Source organism: Lipotes vexillifer, unplaced genomic scaffold (assembly GCF_000442215.2).
Source record: "Lipotes vexillifer unplaced genomic scaffold, Lipotes_vexillifer_v1.1 scaffold53, whole genome shotgun sequence".
In the NCBI taxonomy this organism is placed as follows: domain Eukaryota; kingdom Metazoa; phylum Chordata; class Mammalia; order Artiodactyla; family Lipotidae; genus Lipotes; species Lipotes vexillifer.
This window is the reverse complement of record NW_006791814.1, coordinates 1,993,351-2,007,153: the sequence shown is the minus strand read 5'-3', so window position 1 is coordinate 2,007,153 and position 13,803 is coordinate 1,993,351. Positions and strand designations below refer to the sequence as shown.

The window sequence follows — 13,803 nt, the reverse complement described above, 5'->3', positions numbered from 1 at the left end:
CCAAAAAAAAAAAAAAAAAAAAAAAAAAAAAGAAAAAAGAAAAAAAAAATCCACTTTTGTTAAATTTATTAAGTGCAGTTCAATCACAGGAGAAGAGTCCAAATGGAAAACAAGGCAAATCTTTGTGGTCTAATTTGATAACACTGTAATAATAATGCATATGCAGCAGTTGTTTTGGCTCCAGCCAGCTTTTAGAAAAAGCACTCTACTCTGTAGAAAGAATGTTCTAGACAGACTATCTCATTTAACCCTCACGCTATCCTGTAAGCACCCCTCTTCTCAGAATCCTTCCTGGGCCAAGTTCCTCCTTCTGCCCTCCCCATATTGAACCGTACTGAACAGTTAATATCTGTCTCCCCCATCTCAGTTCTGAGCTCCCAGTGCCCAGGGGCCATATTACATTCAAATTTTAACCTGCTACACTGTAGTCATACAATAAATAACCTGATGAATAAATGAGTAAGTACATGAAAGACAGAGTGGGCAGTAGATCACACAGCTAGTCAGAAGCCAGGGAAAGATGCACATGCACATATTCTGATGCTAAACTGCAAATGTATTCCTCTCCCCATTTCCTTGCCTCCTCTAATGGCTATTGTGACTAAGCAAATCGTGAACAAAAACAGGAATTCCCAGAGCCTTGGAGTAAAGGTTGGCTAACTAAGACATATCATTGTAAATTTCAGTTTCATAGTTCCAAGTGACCTTTAATGTGCGGAATGTAATTGCAAAGCTAGATTCTGTTGGGGATTACAAAGCTCACACTTGTTTCTTAGCCCATCTTGTACAATAATGCCGAAAGTTTATCATAGCGTTTCTGTATTGAAATGTGTGCATCACTGAATACTACAGCACAGACTCTTTGGAAGGGAGAGAGAACATCCAAGATTACTCAGTCCATTTCCCTCATTTCTTTAAGAGCTTTATTGAGGTATAATTTGCATACCATAAAATTCAGTCAGTTTTAAGTGTACAATTCAGTGATTTTCAGTAAATTTGTAGGGTTGTGCAACCATCACCACGGTCCCATTTTAGAAAATTTTCATCACACCATAAAACACCATGTGCCTGAGTGCAGTTGATTCCTGTTCACACCTGCAGTCCCAGGCAAACACTAATCTGATTAATGTCTCTATAAATTTGCATTTTCTTGACATTTCATGTGAATGGAATCATACAGTATGTAAAGTGTTTTTCATCTGGCTTCTGTCATTTAGCATAATATTTTTGACCCTCATCCGTACTGTGGAGTATGCTAGTAAATTGTTTCTTTTATTACTGAATAATATTTCATTATATGCATATACCACATATTGTTTATCTGTTCACCACTTGATAGACATTTAGATTGTTTTAGTGTTTTGGCTATTATGAATAATACTGTTATCAACATTTGTATACAAGTTTATGTATAGACATACATAGATAAGTATTTATGAATGGAATAGCTGGATGAATGTTAGCTTTATGTTTACCTTTTTAAGGAACTTCCTGACTATTTTCCAAAGTGACTGCACCATTTGACTTTCCCACAGCAATGTATGACAGCTCCAGTTTTCCAATACCCTTGTCAACACTTGCAATTGTCTGTCTTTTTACTGATAGCTGTTCTAAGTGGGGAGAGGGGTGGTTTCTTTTTAATTGTTGTTGTCTTATTTTCTTTTTTGTTTTTATTTTTAAAATTTTTTTATTGCAGTATAGTTGTTTTACAATATTACATTAGTTTCAGGTATACAGCATAGTGATTCAGTATTTGTACAGATTGTACTCCATTAAAAGTTATTATAAGATAATGGCTGTGATTCCTTGTGCTGTACAGTATATCCTTGTTGCTTATCTATTTTATACGTAGTAATTTGTATGTCTTAACCCCATACTCCTAATTTGCCCCTCCCCCCTTGCCTTTTCCCTTTGGTAACCACTAGTTTGTTTTCTGTATCTGTGAGTCTGTTTCTGTTTTGCATATATATTCATTTGTATTATTTTTTAGATTCCACATATAAGTTTGATTCCTTCTTTATATCTTTAGTTGTGGAAAATCTTTTCTGCTAGTCTTCAGGTCATTCTCATAGATAGCTACTCTGTAAATAGTTGTAATTTTGGTGTGCCCATGGGAGGAGCTGAGCTCAGGGTCTTCCGACACCACCCTCTTGGCCACACCTCTTAAGGTTGACCATCTTTTCATGAGTTTATAAACCACTTGTATTTTATCGTTAGTGAAATGTCTAGTCAAATCTTTTGCCAATTTTTAAATTGGGTTGTTAGTGTTTTTATTATTGAGTTGTATTGTGTCATTATGTATGTTAGATATGTCATCATACCTTGCATACCTTGCATACCTTGCAAATATTTTCTCTCAATATGTAGCTTGTCTTTTCATTGGTTTAATAGTGTCTTTTGAAGTCAAAAATTTTTTTTAAAAAATCTGATAACAGGGGCTTCCCTGGTGGCACAGTGCTTGGGGGTCCGCCTGCCGATGCAGGAGACGCGGGTTCGTGCCCCGTTTCGGGAGGATCCCACATGCCGCGGAGCGGCTGGGCCCGTGAGCCATGGCCATTGAGGCTGCGCGTCCGGAGCCTGTGCTCTGCAAATGGGAGAGGCCACAACAGTGAGAGGCCCGCATAACGCAAGGGAAAAAAAAAAAAAAAAAAAAATCTGATAACAGCCAATTTATCAGATGCTTGTTTTTTTGAAAAGTCTTCTGGGATTCTGATAGAGATTGCTTTAAATCTATAGATAAATTTGATGAGAATTGCCATCTTAACAATATTGACTATTTCAGTCCATAGACAGGGACTGTCTCTTCATTTATTTAAATCTTCTTCATTTTTTTCAGAAGTTTTTTATACTTTTCAGTGTCTAAGTATTTTACATCTTTTGTTTAGATTTATTTTTAGGTATTCTTTTGGATACTATTGTGAATAGAATTGTTTACTTAATTTCATTTTCAGATTGTCCTTTCCGAGTGATAAAGATAATTCATTTTTGTATATTGGTCTTATATCTTGTGACCTTATTGAAATTGTTTTATTTCAAGTTGTGTGTGTGTGTATATTCTTTAGAATTTTCTACATACAGAATAATGTCCCCAGCAAGTAAAAAGTTTTACTTCTTCCTTTCAAATCTGGGTACCTTTAATTAATGAATTAACTAGCTTCACTGGCTAGAATCTCTAGTACAATGCCTTATTTCATTGGCTTGAATCTCTAGTACAATGTTAAACAGATGTCCTTGTCTTATTCCTGATTTTAAAGGGAAAGCATTCGATCTTTTAGCCTTGAGTATTATGTTAGTTTTACGTATTTTGTAGATGGACTTACCAAATTTAGAAAGTTTTTTTTTTTTTCTATTCCTAGTATGTTAGTACTTTTCATCATAAATATGCATCGGATTTTTTTCAAATATTTTTTCTGAACTTGTTGAAATTATCATGATGTTTCTTCCCTTTATTTGAAAAATATGGTGTGTTACATTAATTGATTTTGGATATTAAATCAACCTTGCATTCCTATAATAAATCTCACTTAGTCATGATGTACAATCTTTTTCATATGTTGCTAGATTTAGTTTGCTAATATTTGGTTAAATATTTTTTAGATCTATATTCATGAAGGATAATGCTGTAGTTTACTTTCACTGTAATGTATTACTCTGGTTTTGATATCAGGGCCTCACAGAATGAGTCAGGATGAATTGCCTATTTTCTGGATATCAGAACTATTTATTGTTCTAATATTTGCCATATGGGCTGGGGCTTTTTGAGGGAAGAATTTAATTACTAATTCAGTTATTTTACTTGTTATGAGTATATTGAAATTTTCTATCTTTTCATGAGTCAGTTTTGGCAAGTTGTCTTTCTACGAATTTACCTATTTCATCTATGTTGTCTATTATTTGGCATAAAGTTTTTCACAGCATTCCCTTATAATTTTTAAAATTTCTATAGGCTCAGTAGTGATGCCTCCTCTTTCATCCTTGATTTTGTTAGTTTATGTCATAGCTCTTTCTTTGTCTTTGGATCAGTGTAGAGAAAGAGTTGCCAATTACGTTGATCTTTTCAAAAACCAACTTTTGTTTCATTGATTTTTCACTCTTATTTTTATGTCTTCTATTACATTGATTTTCACTCTAATTTTTATTCTTGTTTTCTTTCTGCCTATTTAGAGTTTAGTTTGCTCTTATTTTTCTACTGTCTTAAGGTGGATACTTACCTTAATGATTTGAGATCTTTCTTCTTTTCTAACATAGTTATTTAAAGCTATAAATTTTCCTCCAGTCACTACTAAAATTGTTATCGTTGCTAATACTGTTCAGTTTAATCATTGCTCTTTGGAGAAAGAATGTGCTGAGCTCCTCACTCCACCATTCAAGAAGGCCCACACCCTGGTTTTTAAATTTGAGGAAGTTGAGGCATGTAGAGGTTATTTTAGGTTGGGTTCTTCCAGAAACAGACTCAGGGATGCTGGGTGGGCTTCCACTCCCTACTCTGGGCCACCATGGCTTCCCCCATCACATACAGACACCTGCTTGCTCTGCCCTATCTAATGGCTTTAGGACTGAACCATCTGGGAGGGAACTAGAGCAGGGCAGTTCAGAAATCTTGAACTGTACTTATAAGTTTTGAGGTTGGTTGTAGTGTTGATGAGTTAATTGTGAGACTATTTTGTGTGCGTCATGTAACAATGTATATGAGTAAAATATTGATATTGAAAATGAGGGTTCTTGGTGTAGGAATTTGGAAAAACAAATATGGGAAAGGTAAAGAAGAATCTTATATTACTGGATTTGAATTGGCAATACCATTATGAACTAATCAGTATGAACTTATGATGTTTAAAAAGGTATTTCACAACAAGGTCCTACTGTATAGCACAGGGAACTATATTCAATATCTTGTAATAACCTATAATGGGAAAGAATCAGAAAAAGAATTCACACACACATATGTATGAGTGAATCACTTTGCTGCACACCTGAAACTAACACAAAATTGTAAATCAACTATACTTCAATTAAAAACTGTATTCCTTAATTCTGTCCAGTTAAAGGGCATAGAAGCAATTGTATAAGAGTACAATGAGCTTACTTGGTGCCCAGAAGTGCCTGAGTATGGTTCCAGGGAAGGAGGGCACAGGTGAACCTCGAACATCTTGTGGTGCCTGCAAGCAAGGGTGTGCTCAGTGATCAGTGGGGCCACCAAAGGATGTGGGAGCTGCCTGAAGGGGCTTCCACTGGACTTAAAGCTATTTTTATTTTACTCTTACTTAGATATTTTATACTTGTACATATTTATCAACTCCTTGTACCTGTGGCTCTTATATAACTATAAAAGTATAATACTGTACTTACTTCAACTGTAAAAGTAAATCAAATTTAAAAATAAATAAATAATATTATAAAAGAAAAAAAAAGAAATCTTGGTGGAGAAGTCACTGTGATTGATGGAATGTTACCATATGCCTCAGCAGAGTTGGGCTGAAAACAAAGGTTGAAAAATACTTTGCCTAACTGGATCTCTGCTCTTATGCAAGTCCCATGTGGTCATTGGTCCTAGGTGCCCTGTAGGGGAACTGTTGGTGCCCGTAGAGATCCCCTCATCTCCCCTTTCCTGCAATGTGCCCATCCTCCATATTCCATGCGCTTTGATGCAAATGGCCCTTGACCGTGACCATCTTTGAAGGGTTGCCGTTAGGCTACCAGAGCCACCTTGTTTGACCCACAAAGTTGGGAGTACCTGGGAGTTTGTCTCTGCAGGAGGGTCCATAACCAATAACTGATTGGTATCAGAGGCTCAAACACCCTTGGCTTGAGATAAGACAAACTGTGGGGTACAGTTTATGCTCCAGAGCTCCCTATGGGATCAGATTGAGTCTGGGACCTTGCCTTGAAATCATATTCTTACTTAGCTTCTGCCCTCTTCTCTCCTCTTCCCTCACTCCCTTACTGGTTTCTCCTGGGACCACTTCTTTAACTTTGGCTGAGGGTCTGTTTCTAGAAGAACTTGAACTAAAACCTATTTCTGGGAGAACATTGGCTCAAATGTGCCACTTTCTGAAGCTGGGCATCATACCCTCTGTCTGTCTTCTGACTTCAGCATTCTGAATGGATACAGCCTCTGGCTGGAGACATCTTCCCTGGATATAGAAAGGGCGCCACAGGATGTGTCTATGATGGAGGCATGGGTCTGATAGGTCCCTGGTGCCCCTCAGTGGTACCTGGTCAGAGAAGCGTGAGTCATCCTCTAAACTATTAGTTCGGAAAGCAGAGGAGGCGTGAGAGTCCAGCGGCAGGGTTCTTCCAAAGCCTGCAGAGGTTCCTGCAGGTTTTGCTCTTAAAGGCATCTAAGGCTATTGACCTCTACGAGCTGGAGTCTTGGACTTTGGACCAGAGTAGAGTATTCTTGTCTCAGGAGACACTGAAACTAAAATATAGAAGTTGCTGCCAAGCCTGGGTCTGAAAAGTCAGGGAGGAGAGGGGAGGGGGGGTATCAGTCACTGTAGAAAGAGGATGAACAATGGACGTTGACGGTGAGGAAACCAAAGCTAAGGAGGTGAAAGAGGTACAAATGCCCCTTGGCCTTATGCATTGAGGTGAGGTTGCAGCCTAGCTTTCAGGGTCCTGAAAGAAGAGACCCTTATCATAAATTATGCAGAAAATGTGGTCATAAATGTCCACCTTCTCATTGGGAGAAATAGAGAAGGTATCGCAGGAGGGGGAGATATATGAGTAAACGTTGTATGTTGTGAGGTAAGCGTAGAAAAGAATAAGTTATTCTCGTATTTTCTACTTAAAAAAATCCTGTCTCTTTACAAATGATCCTGAATAGTTTATTCTAACCACTTATTTTGCACTAGAGATAATGACTTGGGCGGGGGGGAGTGGGTAGTCTCATTTAGGTATGATTTAATCATCGCCAGCAAGCTGAAAAGAGCTTTGATAAATATATTTTCAAGAGAATGATGATGAGAATGAAGTTACCTCAGAAACAAAAATAATGCCCCCTCTCTCGTTTTTCTCCCACCGCTTCCTACAGTATGTAGTTCAGGGACAGGAAAGTCGCATAACTTGCTCAGCCATTTCTTACCTCCTTCCCCTTAGTCAGAACTCCCAGATCTTTGAGATAGGCTGCATTCCCTGGCAAAAAAGTTTTATATGATGAAATGGTTTACAGCTTTCTGGCTGCAATTGTAGATTTGCCTCTGAATGGACAGGCTACAGACACAGTGGGCCTCAGGAAGCTGCTGGGTGTGCTCTGGCACATTGATCCCAATTGTATGTGAACCATATGTTGACAACACAGTTTAACCCAAAAAATGTCCTTTGCTAGTCTTTGTGATTTCAGACGAGGCTGGGTGGAATAGAGCTATGCAATTTCAGCTGCCGAGCAATAAAAACAAAAAAATTGCTTGGAAGGCCCTCTGCACGTTTTGTTGGCTTATGGAAGAAGGAAGGTATAGAAAAAGAAAGGATACTGAACTAACTGTGGGTCTGGATTTCTACTTTTGCTGCAGTTTGGCACCCATGTGGCACTCGGCCTCTCAGCCTCAGCTTCCTCATCTGTAATCTGGCTGCTAAGTTTGGTTGAATTGACAAGTGAGTCCTCAATAATCAGATTGGTGGGGAGGAGGGAGCAGTGGGGTCGCAGGCTGACCCCTGGAGAGATGATTTGCCTCTCTCTGTAGCCCTTGGCAGCATTCACGTGTCAGAGCTCAATGAAGACCCCGCTGCTTGGCTGTCCATGACTGCAGAATCTCATGCCACTCATGGGCAGCCCTCGGGCCAGCCTTGTGACGCTTCTTGATCCATCCCATTATCGGAGGGACAGGGACAACAGAGTGATTCTAAGGAGTGGAATCCAGCCCCAGTGAAGCTCCCAAGGTTTTGGGGTAAGGATGACAGAAGGATTCAAGGGTGGCATGAGAGTTCTGGGCTGAGAAACAAGAGACAGAGGTCTCCTCATGTGGGTGGGATTAACCCAAGTGGTGATTAGGGATAGGCTGGGCCTCAGGCGCAAACAGGGACCCATAGCGCTTTTCAACGTCCTGCTTCTAGGGATGAGGCTGTTGGTCCCTCCCGACCTGGTCAAGAGGGCACGAGGGCTGGATCGGTTGAGTGCCCCCCAAGCCCAGCGTAGAGTATTGTAGGTGCTATTGCAAGCATGGACAGGTGAACCCAAGAAGCTGTTGCTCCTTTTCTCTTAAATCCTTTTTGCCCTTTCCCTCATAGATTAGAGTCACATGAGTAATGGACCCTCAACAACTAGTCCTTAGCACACTAGCCAGCTTCAATTTTACTCGAGATTCTTGTTATATGTAAAGTAATACAGGTCCTGAAAACGGGCGTAGGTGCTCCTCCACTCTCACCCCATGACCTCAGTTTGGGACTTGGGTCTTTGTGCTGTTTCTCAGGGACTGTTTTGAGCTTGTCCTGATAAACATAGTGATGGTACCATTGAAAAAGACCTCAGAGTTGAGGATAGGATGAATATTAAAGTCATAATTATTTGTTGACTTCAGTTTTATGTACACATATGGATGTCTGACACACACACAAATACATACACGCACTTTGGGCTGTTGGAGACACTCACTCAGATTTCATACACACTTATTTAGGTGTCCAAACACTCAGGTTCACACTTGCCTGGTTGTTACACCCACTCATTCAGAGAGTATACATGTTCGCTCAGCTTTCAGACACCCAGGTCCTACAGGTCCTCATTTGGACATCGTTCACACTCAGATGTAGTTTGTACTCCCAGAGAGGTTGGCCACATTCACTCACATGTCAACTCACATGCACTCTGGGCTGTTGAGTTCTTGTCCAGATGTGCACAGCAGATAGCAGGCATCTCATTGAGCTGTTGCTCACCTCCACTCACATATCACTCATCCAGGGGGCAGCACTCACATGCCCATTTGTTTCCCATCCGCATTGCTGACCATCCCCATGCTCAAGGAGATCCAGGGGAAGACTTGACACATTGATTGTGTCATGTTTCCTTGGGTCAGTCCCTCTGTAGCCTTTTTTCCCTAATTAAATAATCCTGTACCTCTGTCTCCACCAAGTTGTGCTTCTTAACCAAGTGTCTTTAGATGGGTAGCCTGATTGAAGAATGGTAGCACTCACCATGTTCCATTTTTATAAACCACGTGTTCGTTCACTGTGCCATCTTTAAATGATTGGTTTGAGGCCATTGCTGCAATCACTTCATTAATTTGCAGAAGTTCCTGGAGGTACTCTTTGGATAATTGGCTTAAATCATGAGTCCCAGAGATATGTGCAATAAAGATCTTTAAAAAAAAAAAAAAAAAAAAAAGCATTTATTCAAGAGAACTACAAACTGTGGGCATTTGAAGAGATAGTAAAATGTTATCAAAATTCACAAAATTTAGGATAACTTTTATAAAAGGAGCCTATACATTTGGCATACAGTTGGTGTTTTAAAAAGGCTCGGTCATCTCTTCACACATTAACACCTTCTTACAGTCCTTCTAAGTTGAAGGGAATGTGTGAGATCACTAGACAGGAGCTCAGAAGAATCACTGTTTATCTTGATTAGGGTTTCTGCATCCTGTCAGGTTGGGTTTCATGCTTATTTTCAATTTTAGTTCAATTTGGTCCATTTGAACAAGCATTCACTGATCACTATGTAGGTATCAGGCAACCTGCTGAGCAGTATGTGGATGGAGGAGAATGATACAGAGATAACTAGGCCACAACTTCCACTGCCTAAAAGGTCACAGTCTAGACCTAGAAACAAGCAGTTCCATGCTTATGTTATTGCCGTCCCAAGCAGATAGCCATTCACGAGCAGTGGAGGAGCGAAGTAAGGGGAAAGTCATTCAGATTTGGAGGATCTATAACAGCTTCATAGAGGAGATGAAAGATAGGCTTGGCCTTTAGGGAAAGGCTTCCACAGGCAGAAGTTGAATGAGAGGGCACTGCAGATGGAGGGAGCACGAACTGGTGATGGCATAGGCTGGGATCCAAAGGAGGTTTGTGCAATAGCCTGGGGTCTGCAGCAGCTGCAATGAGGGGTTTACCATAAGACTCTCTGAGGGGTAGACTAGAAGCCAGACACAAAGTGCGCCAAAGGTCAGGATGAGGAGTCTAGATTTGTCTCGTTTGAAGAATGGAGAGCCTAGGACCGTGCTTGAAGAGGAACAGTGTTTATGTTTAGGAAGGTCAGTGGATTGACTGGTGAGTTGAGCCAATCAGTTAGAGGCAAAGAGACTAGCTGAGTTCAGCTAAGAGGTGGGGAGGTGCCCAACCTCCACAGTTCGACGGGAGGAGAAAAAAGAAAGGGAGGGGCAGGTTCAGATTGCTGATGTCAAGTCAACAGAACTTGTTGATCAAAGCAGAGTGCAAACCAAGGATGCAGGAAATGAGAATGAGCCCCGTATTCAAGATCTGGCCACGTGATGAGCAACGCTACCCTCACTAAGGAAAGAAATGGAGAAGAGGAACATACAGGTTTGTAGGGGTTGAAACTGAGTCGCATTTTTGGACATACGCAGTGTGAGCTGGCTTTGGAACATCTAAATGGAAATCTGTTTCTACAAAGCAGCGGGTTTATAAGTCTGCAGCTCAGGAGGGAGGTTTAAGTTGCAGACAGAAGTGACGATGATAAAAGTTCATCCCTCCAGGGAGTTGCTCATCTGCCTCTCCTCTTTCCTGTCCAGTGTTTATCAGCTGGTTGTCAAGGAGGAGCGACTTCAGAAGTCACGGAGGGCAGCTGACATCATTGAGTGCTTTTCGGTGCCGGTGAGCTATAGGAATGCCTCCAGCCTCGATTCTCTACACTACTTTGCTGCTGAATTGAAGCCTGCCAACCTGCCTGTCACCCAGCCATTTACAGTGGGTGACAACAAGACATACAACGGCTACTGGAACCCACCTCTTTCCCCTCTGAAAAGCTACAGCATCTACTTCCAGGCACTCAGCAAAGCAAATGGAGTAAGTATGGCCACACGGAGGCCACGTCTTGCCTTGTTTTTCCATTCTTAAGTGAGAAGGCAGCATGACTTTAGAGCAGCGGTTGACAAACTAAGGCCCGTGCACCAAATCATCCTGACCCATGCCTTTTTTTGTGAGCAAAGCGTTGTTGGTTTTTGGTTTTTGGTTTTTCATACAGTGACGCCTATTCATTTCCATGGTCTGTAACTGCTTTGATGCTACAGCAGTACACTTGAGTAGTTGAGACAGACTCTATGCTGCATAAAGCCTAAAATATTTACCATATGGCCCTTTACAGAAAAAAATTCTGAGACCCCTGTATTAGAGGATAGAAAGGTGTTTCACTTGGGCAAGTCATATGCAGATCTGAGCCTTAATTTCCTCATCTATAAAAGAATACCCATAAATTTGATATCTATTAACGCACTAAACATGTTTTAGTTAATCAGTGACTGCTAACCCCTTTATCATTACCGTTAGTCACATTAGGAAGTATTTTTCTCCCAAAGACAAGGTAACCTTTTTGTGTCAAATATTTTTTTGGTTACTGAGGAGTGCCAGTCGTAACATTACAAAATCACAGGGCTGTAAAGGATCTGAAAGGTCATCCAGTATCTCCCTCCCTCCCCCTACATACAAAACAGTGTTTCAGTCAATATTACAATATCACAGTTAACTGATGTTAATAATTATTCTTTTTTTTAATTGGAGTATAGCTGATTTACAATGTTGTGTTACTTTCTGGTGTACAGCAAAGTGACTCAGTCATATGTACATATTCTTTTCCATTATGGTTGATTACAGGGTATTGTAAATAGTCCCCTGCACTATACAGTAGTACCTTGTTGTTTATCTGTCTTATGTATAGTAATGTATCTGTTAATCCCAAACTCCTCCAAGCCCTTTCCTCTTTGGTAACCATAAGTTTGTTTTCTATGTCTATGGGTCTATTTCTGTTTTGTAAATAAGTTGATTTGTATCATTTTTTTTAGATTCCACATATAAGTAATATCATATGATAGTTGTCTTTCTCTTGCTGACTTACTTCACTTAGTATGATTATGTCTAGGTCCATCCATGTTGCTGCAAATGGCATTATTTCATTCTTTTTTATGGCTGAGTAGTATTCCATTGTATATACATATATATCACATCTTCTTTATCCATTCAAATGATGAACATTTAGGTTGCTTCCATGTCTTGGCTATTGTAAATAATGCTGCTATCAACATTAGGATGCAGGTATCTTTCTGAATTAAGGTTTTCTCTGGATATATGCCCAGGAGTGGGATTGCAGGATCATGTGGCAACTCTATTTTTAGTTTTTTAAGGAACCTCCATATTGTTCTCCATAGTGGCCGCACCAATTTACATTCCCACAAACAGGGTAGGAGGGTTCCCTTTTCTCTACATTCTCTCCAGCATTTATTTGATGATGTTAGTGCTTATTCTTGAATACCTCCGATGACGGAGAACTCACTTCTTTATGTGGTAACTTTGCTGATCTTTGTGGAGGCTGTGGCTCTAAGAAAGCTTTTTTTAACTGACTTAAATATATTGTTTATTGTAGCTTCTACCCATTGCTCTTGATCCATACTTTTAGGTCCCAATAGAACCAGTGCAATCACCTTCTCAGGTGGCATTTTTTTTTCAGTTACGTAAGAACTTTTCCACCATTCACTTCCCCTCTATACACACAGACCCGTCTGGTCTTACGTTCGCAAGCTAACTATCTTTAAGTTCCTCTTATACTCAAGTATTTTCCATCTAGGATGCTTTTGTGGACATGTTTTGTTTCAGGTTGCCATATTTCATTCAACAAATAGGTAATGAACAGTGACGTTTGCTAGACCCGATAGTTCATATTAAGATTATGTAGTATGTGCCCTCAAAGAGCTTCTATAAATGTAAGGGAATCTTATGTGCCATGTTCCACAGTGTTTCTGGAGAAGTGAGAGGCTCGCTGGAGAAGGGAAAGCTGAGACAGAAGCAAGATTTGCTAAAGTTCTTACAGAACAGCCTGTGGCCAAGATAGTCTCGTCTGTCAGTGGCAGTCATTACCTTATGAGAAACCTGGATTGAGAAACTAATTAACATTTAAAATGTCCACATACCCATTTAGATTCCACATTGGTATTTCAGTTCTGCATTCATTACTGGTTCAAGCAACATTCCTCACAGAGAGTATAAAACTACAAAAAGAAGCCAGACTGCCTTCCACCTGTCCATCTGGTCTTACCTCTGCATGCGACACTCTGATGTATTGTGGAGGAAGACGTACAAAGACGGCCAGAAGCATCTGGGAGCTCATCTTGTTCTCGGTTCTCTGCATCCCATATGAGCCAGTTTCTTGGTTCAGCACAACCCTGAGAAGGGATGGCTTTCCCTGCTCTTGGCAACATATCAAGAGGTGCTGTTGGGTTTCCATGCTGTGGAGCAGAGTCGTAGCTTCATTCGATTCACCCGCTATCGCATTCCTACCAGGATTCTCCTGAAAACCCAGCAACAGACCAAGTTTGTAGAACCCGGGGAACTAGAAGATGGACCCCAGGAGAGATTTCCCCAACCTGAGCATGGTAGGTCCTAGAAGAACAGCAGATGAGGCAGGAGGACTGCTGGAGGGCTTGCCCCCCAGACATCGTATAACAGAAACCGTTTTCAAGACATGCGGTTTTGCCATTGGGCAAAAGTCACCCCACTGTGAAGCTACCTAATCTAAGAAGCAGTTTCTACTGCTGCTTCCGAGATGAACGAAGCCATTTACTTACTCATGCCTCTGATCCCACCCCGTGTGTACACCCATTTGGGAACTAAGGTTTGCTGTAACGAAACACGAGCAGGAAT

At 40.5% G+C, this 13,803-nt stretch overlaps 1 protein-coding gene across 1 annotated transcript in view; it reads left to right on the top strand.

The window, feature by feature from the left end:
- Nucleotides 1–13,803, top strand: part of PTPRT (protein tyrosine phosphatase receptor type T) — an 804,737-nt gene that overhangs the window by 545,226 nt on the left and 245,708 nt on the right. Inside the window, exon 12 of the mRNA XM_007464800.1 lies at nucleotides 10,686–10,959. Within this exon, the coding sequence (XP_007464862.1) occupies nucleotides 10,686–10,959 (274 nt within the window). The remainder of the gene's footprint in view (nucleotides 1–10,685; nucleotides 10,960–13,803) is intronic.